A 6,000-nucleotide genomic window follows, 5' to 3' on the forward strand; every position below is an offset into this window, starting at 1 on the left:
CAAGAACTTTGCTTAGTACATATATACAGAGAACCAAGCTCAGTAAATAAGTACAGCACCAGAACAAAGCTAGTATCGGCTCTTCTCCGAGACTCTGGAATTCCCTGACATTGCTGTCCACATATGAACAGCGATGTCTGGGGCTTCCCCAGAGCCGGAGTCTCGAGCAGAGCGCTGGTGTCGGCTCTGCTCCGGGACTCTTGGGAATTCCCTGACATCGCTGTCCACATATGAACAGCGATGTCTGGGGCTTCCCCAGAGCCGGAGTCCCGAGCAGAGCGCTGGTGTCGGCTCTGCTCCGGGACTCTGTGGAAATCCCTGACATCGCTGTCCACATATGAACAGAGATGTCTGGGGCTTCCCCAGAGCCGGAGTCCCGGGCAGAGCGCTAGTACAGGCTCTGCTCCAGGACTCTGTGGAATTCCCTGACATCGCTGCCCATATGTAGACAGTGTCTCAGGGTCTTCCCCATAGCGGAGTCCCGGGCATAGCGCTAGTATAGGCTCTGCTCCGGGACGCTGTGGAATTCCCTGACATCGCTGCCCATATATGGACAGTGTGTCAGGGTCTTCCCCAGAGCGGAGTCCCGGGCAGAGCGCTATTATCAGCTCTGCTCCGGGACTCTGGGGAAGCCTCTGAGATCGCTGTCCATACATCGACAATGATGTCAGGCGCTTCCCCAGAGCAGGAGTCCCAGTGATGTCAGGAGCACAGCTGGAGTCCCAGGAAGAGCCTACTAGCGCTATGCCTGGGACTCCAGCTCTGGGGTTGCCCCTGACATCTCTGTCCATATATGGACAGTGATGTCAGGAGCAGAGCTGGAATCCCAGGCAGAGTGCCAGAAGCGGCTCTGCTCCGGGACTCCAGCTCTGGGCAAGCCCCTGACATCACTGGGGCAGCCTCTACAGATGGCACTGGGGCAGACTCTACAAAGGGCACAGGGGCAGCCTCTACAGAGGGCACTGGGGCAGCCTCTACAGAGGTCACTTTGGCAGCCTCTACAGAGGGCACTGTGGCAGCCTCTACAGAGGGCAATGTGGCAGCCTCTACAGAGGGCACTGTGGCAGCCTTTACAGAGGGCACTGTGGCAGCCTCTACAGAGGGCACTGTGGCATTATCTACAAGTGGGTGTGTGGCAGTATCTGAAGGGGACACTGACATTATCTAGGGGTGTGTTGCATTATCTACAGAGGGCACTGTGGCCTTATCTACAGAGGGCACGGTGGCCTTATCTACAGAGGGCACTGTGGCCTTATCTAGGGGTGTGTTGCATTATCCACAGAGGGCACTGCGGCAGCATCCACAGAGGGCACTGCGGCAGCATCTACAGAGGGCACTGCGGCACTATCTAAAAAGGGGCTGCCCAATCTTGACATGAGTGCTAACTGAGCCGCCGGACTGCATTTAGCGACACTTAAACTGGAAAGCTGGATTGTTGAAATAAGCACGTGGAGAAATATCTCAAATTTTAAACCTAGCGCTATTATTATAGTAATGTAGTATTATTACTATAGTAATATAGTGTTATAGCAGTTCAAATAACTAATTGATTAACAATAATTTTGTATTGTATCAAAATTGAAAGTAATGCGGCCCGTCAACTTCCCATTTTTTCAATATGTGGCCCAATTACCCGGTCGAGTTTGAGACCCCTGCTTTACAGTAAGTCTTATGGGACATGTACAGTACCCCTCTGGTTTATCAGTGACTCTTCGCACTTCAGTAGAAATAGACATTAAACATGAATGTGAATGGTTTCCTGGAAATAACAAGACACATTTCCTTCTTTCATTTTCACAGCTTCACCATTATCTGGAAAGCCAAAAAGATATGAATGGAAATCGTCTCTTCTATGAAAATGGAGATTTCTCTACACAATATTCCATTGTGAATTGGCACAGGCTTTAGGGGGGACACATGAAACGAGTTGGGAATTTTCAGGGTTGGAGGTAGCTAAAACTTATAGGACACAGGTTTCATTTGTTGCACAACTTCGAAGGAAACAAGGAATCTTGGAGCGAATTTCTGTGAAGGGATCTTCAGACAAATATTTTTTCAGGAAAACCAGACCGTGACTCCTGGAGGAAACTGAGGAGGAACTTTGCTTTTCCTATCGGCACCTGCCTTAATGCGATCAACTGCCTGAAAGATCGTTGACTTAGTTTGTCGCCAGATTTGTAGGAAATGTCTAAAAGAAGAATTGGCTGCAAGCACTTGAGACATAGTTGGCACAGGAACAGGAATATGTGGATATTGACTGAACACAATGAAGAACAGAGAAGAAGCAGCATTGAAGGTTCTGTTCAAGAGGTTTGTCCATTTGATTAGGGACAAAACACAGAAGACAATTTTACTCTTATCCCAAGAGAAAAACAAAACCTTTTCCAGAACTTGGAAGTGATCTGTACCCCTCGATCAGAGCATATTATTTCTGTGTTAAGACTTGATGCCCTGAGACGAGTCTTCTGATTGCATTTTGTTCTTTGACTTTCATGTATGGAAATAGACAAACCAGTGGCTTATTTTTTGTCCAGTCACTTTACAGCAGGGGTCTTAAGCACGCTGCCCGCGCGCCGCATGCGGCCCCTGGGACAGTCATCTACGGCCCGCGGGAAACAGAGCCACTCATACAGGCTCTGCTCCGGGACTCTGTGTAATTCCCTGACATCGCTGTCCACATATGGACAGTGATGTCTGTGGCTTCCCCAGAGCCGGAGTCCTGTGCAGAGCGTTAGAATCGGCTCTGCTTGGCACTATGTGGAATTTCCTGACATCGCTGTCTATATAGGGACAGTGTTGTCAGGGTCTTCCACAGAGCGGAATCCCGAGCAGAGCACTAGTACAGGCTCTGCTCCGGGACTCTGTGTAATCCCCTGACATCGTTGCCCATATATGGACAGTGTTGTCAGGGTCTTCCCCAGAGCGGAGTCCTGAGCAGAGTGCTAGTACAGGCTCTGCTCCGCGACTCTGGGGAATCCCCTGACATCGCTGTCCTCATATTGACAGCGATGTCTGGGTCTTCCCCAGAGCCTGAGTCCCGTGCAGAGCGCTAGTATAGGCTCTTCTCCGGGACTCTGGGGAATCCCCTGACATCGCTGTCCTCATATTGACAGCAACGTCTGGGGCTTCCCCAGAGCTGGAGTCCCATGCAGAGCGCTAGTATCGGCTCTGCTCCCCCAGAGCAGGAGTCCCAGTGATGTCAGGAGCACATTTGGAGTCCCAGAAAGAGCCTACTAGTGCTCTACCCAGGACTCCAGCTCTGGGGTTGCCCCTGATATCACATTCCCGTCCAGGAGAATCCCCTGATGTCACAGTGTATGGACAGTGACGTCAGGGGCTCCAATAGCAGAGGAATCCCCAGCCAAATCATCGGCAATGCTCTGGCTGATGATTCCACTCCTAGAGGGAGCACCAATGGAGCTATCTACTTGGGTTGTATGTGGTATTATCTGCGGAGGGCACTGTGGCAGTATCTGCGGAGGACACTGTGGCAGCATCTGCGGAGGGCACTGTGGTAGCATCTACAGCAGGCACTGTGGCAGCATCTACAGAGGGCACTGTGGCAGCATCTACGGAGGGCACTGTGGCAGCATCTACAGAGGGCACTGTGGCAGCATCTACAGAGGGCACTGTGGCAGCATCTACAGAGGGCACTGTGGCAGTATCTACAAGTGGGTGTGTGGCAGTTTCTGCAGAGGACACTGTGGCCTTATCTAGGGGTGTGTTGCATTATCTACAGAGGGCACTGTGGCATTATCTACAGAGGGCACTGTGGCATTATCTACAGAGGGCACTGTGGAATTATCTACAGAGGGCACTGTGGCACTATCTAAAAAGGGGCTGCCCAATCTTGACATGTGTCTCTACCAAAAGCTGCCAACTGAGCCGCCGGACTGCATTTAGCTGAAATAAGCACGTAAAGAATTCTCTCAAATTTTAAACCAAGCGGTATTATTATAGTAATGTAGTATTAGTATTATAGTAATATAGTGTTATAGTAGTTCAAATAACTAATTGATTAACAATAATTTTGAATTGTATCAAATTTGAAAGTAATGTGGCCCGTCAACTTCCCATTTTTTCAATATGTGGCCCACTTACCCGGTCGAGTTTGAGACCCCTGCTTTACAGTATGTCTTATGTGACATGTACAGTACCCCTCTGGTTTATCAGTGACTCTTCGCACTTCAGTAGAAATAGACATTAAACATGAATGTGAATGGTTTCCTGGAAACAACAAGACACATGTCCTTCTTTCATTCTCACAGCTTCACCATTATCTGGGAAGCCAAAAAGATATGAAAGGAAATCGTCTCTTCTATGAAAATGGAGATTTCTCTACACAATATTCCATTGTGAATTGGCACATTTTAAAGAACGGATCGCTTGTATTAATATATGTTGGATCTACAAACCGAATACAAAACCATTCTACATTTAATATCACTGTAGGGGACATCTTCTGGAAGAACAGCATCAAAAAGGTGAGATGGATGCTGCTCTGGGTCAGTTTAGGATGTTCAGTAGTCTATATCTCTTTCCATCATAGAAGATCAATGTATTATATCCTCAGGATCAAAGAAGGACCTTAGGCTATTTAGAAGCTTGCAAACAAACAATAAGTTCTAATTGTTTTTTTCCTTAGGTCCCCAAATCTCAATGTTCAGAGAATTGTTTACCAGGAACCCGGAAAGTCTCAAAGTCCAGAATATATTCCTGCTGCTATGATTGTGTCCAGTGCTCCCCGGGAGAAATCTCCAACTTGACAGGTATGCAGACATGAGAAATAGGTGTTCTCCACTGATCATTATGGAGGGAAGGTATATTGACCACATTTTGGATACTAAATATTCTGTAGTATTGAGGTTTTTTATTCTTCTATTTCCTAGACAGTGAAAGCTGCATGAAATGTACAGATCTCGACTGGCCAAATGAGAAGAAGGATCGTTGTGTTCCTAGATTGCTGGAATTTCTCTCCTACACAGATGACACAATCGTCCTGGTTATTTGTCTGGTTTCTATTATATTTTGTTTCCTTTCATTCATGATTCTTATGACTTTTATTTTGTACCAAGACACGGCCATTGTGAAAGCCAATAACAGAAACCTGAGCTTCCTTCTCCTGGTCTCCATCATGCTGAGCTTCCTCTGTGTCTTCTTGTTCCTTGGACATCCAGTGAACCTCACTTGCCTGCTACGTCAGGTCTCATTTGGAATCCTCTTCTCAGTAGCTGTTTCTTGTGTCTTGGCCAAAACCGTCATGGTGTGCATCGCTTTCAAAGCCATCAAGCCTGGAAGCGCCTGGAAACGCTGGATTGGAAGCAAGTGGGCAAATTCCCTGGTGTTGTTCTGCTCATCCATCCAAGTAATGATCTGTATGGGTTGGTTGACTCTAGCACCTCCCTTCCCAGAGCTTGACATACACTCCTATCAGGGAAAGATCATTGTGCAGTGTAATGAGGGCTCGGTTATTGGGTTCTACTCTGTCCTGGGTTATATGGGGGTCTTGGCGGCTGTTAGTTTTATTACAGCTTTTTTCGGACGTTACCGGACAGTTTTTATGAGGCCAAGTACATCACCGTCAGCATGCTGGTGTTCTGCAGTGTCTGGATAGCCATGATCCCGGCTTATCTGAGTACCAAAGAGAAATACATGGTGGCTGTGGAGATATTTGCCATATTAACCTCTAGTGCTGGACTTTTAGGGTGTATATTCTTCCCAAAATGCTACATTATCCTATGGAGACCAGAACTGAACTCAAGAACACATTTACTGGAGGGAGGAACCAGATGAGATAATTGTTTAGTCTGCACTTTCAGATGATGATGGATGATGATGAGACAACATAGAGATCATGTGGTTTATATAACTATGATAAATATAATGTTTTAGCTTCGTCTCATAAAACATATTCTCTATCATAGGCTTGGAAGGCTCTGGACAATATTTGGACATGTTGGTTTTTTTCAACACTCTGCAATTTGTAGTTTAAACATAACT

The 6,000-nt window shown here is 47.1% G+C and overlaps 1 protein-coding gene across 1 annotated transcript in view; it reads left to right on the top strand.

The window, feature by feature from the left end:
* Window positions 1-5,793, top strand: part of LOC142759039 (vomeronasal type-2 receptor 26-like) — a 58,548-nt gene extending 52,755 nt beyond the window's left edge. Inside the window, 6 exon segments of the mRNA XM_075860860.1 lie at window positions 1,801-1,887; window positions 2,182-2,310; window positions 4,269-4,484; window positions 4,646-4,769; window positions 4,890-5,534; window positions 5,537-5,793. Of these exon segments, the coding sequence (XP_075716975.1) occupies window positions 1,801-1,887; window positions 2,182-2,310; window positions 4,269-4,484; window positions 4,646-4,769; window positions 4,890-5,534; window positions 5,537-5,793 (1,458 nt within the window).
* The last annotated feature ends 207 nt before the right edge of the window (window positions 5,794-6,000 follow it).

Source organism: Rhinoderma darwinii, chromosome 4, assembly GCF_050947455.1.
Source record: "Rhinoderma darwinii isolate aRhiDar2 chromosome 4, aRhiDar2.hap1, whole genome shotgun sequence".
In the NCBI taxonomy this organism is placed as follows: Eukaryota; Metazoa; Chordata; class Amphibia; order Anura; family Rhinodermatidae; genus Rhinoderma; species Rhinoderma darwinii.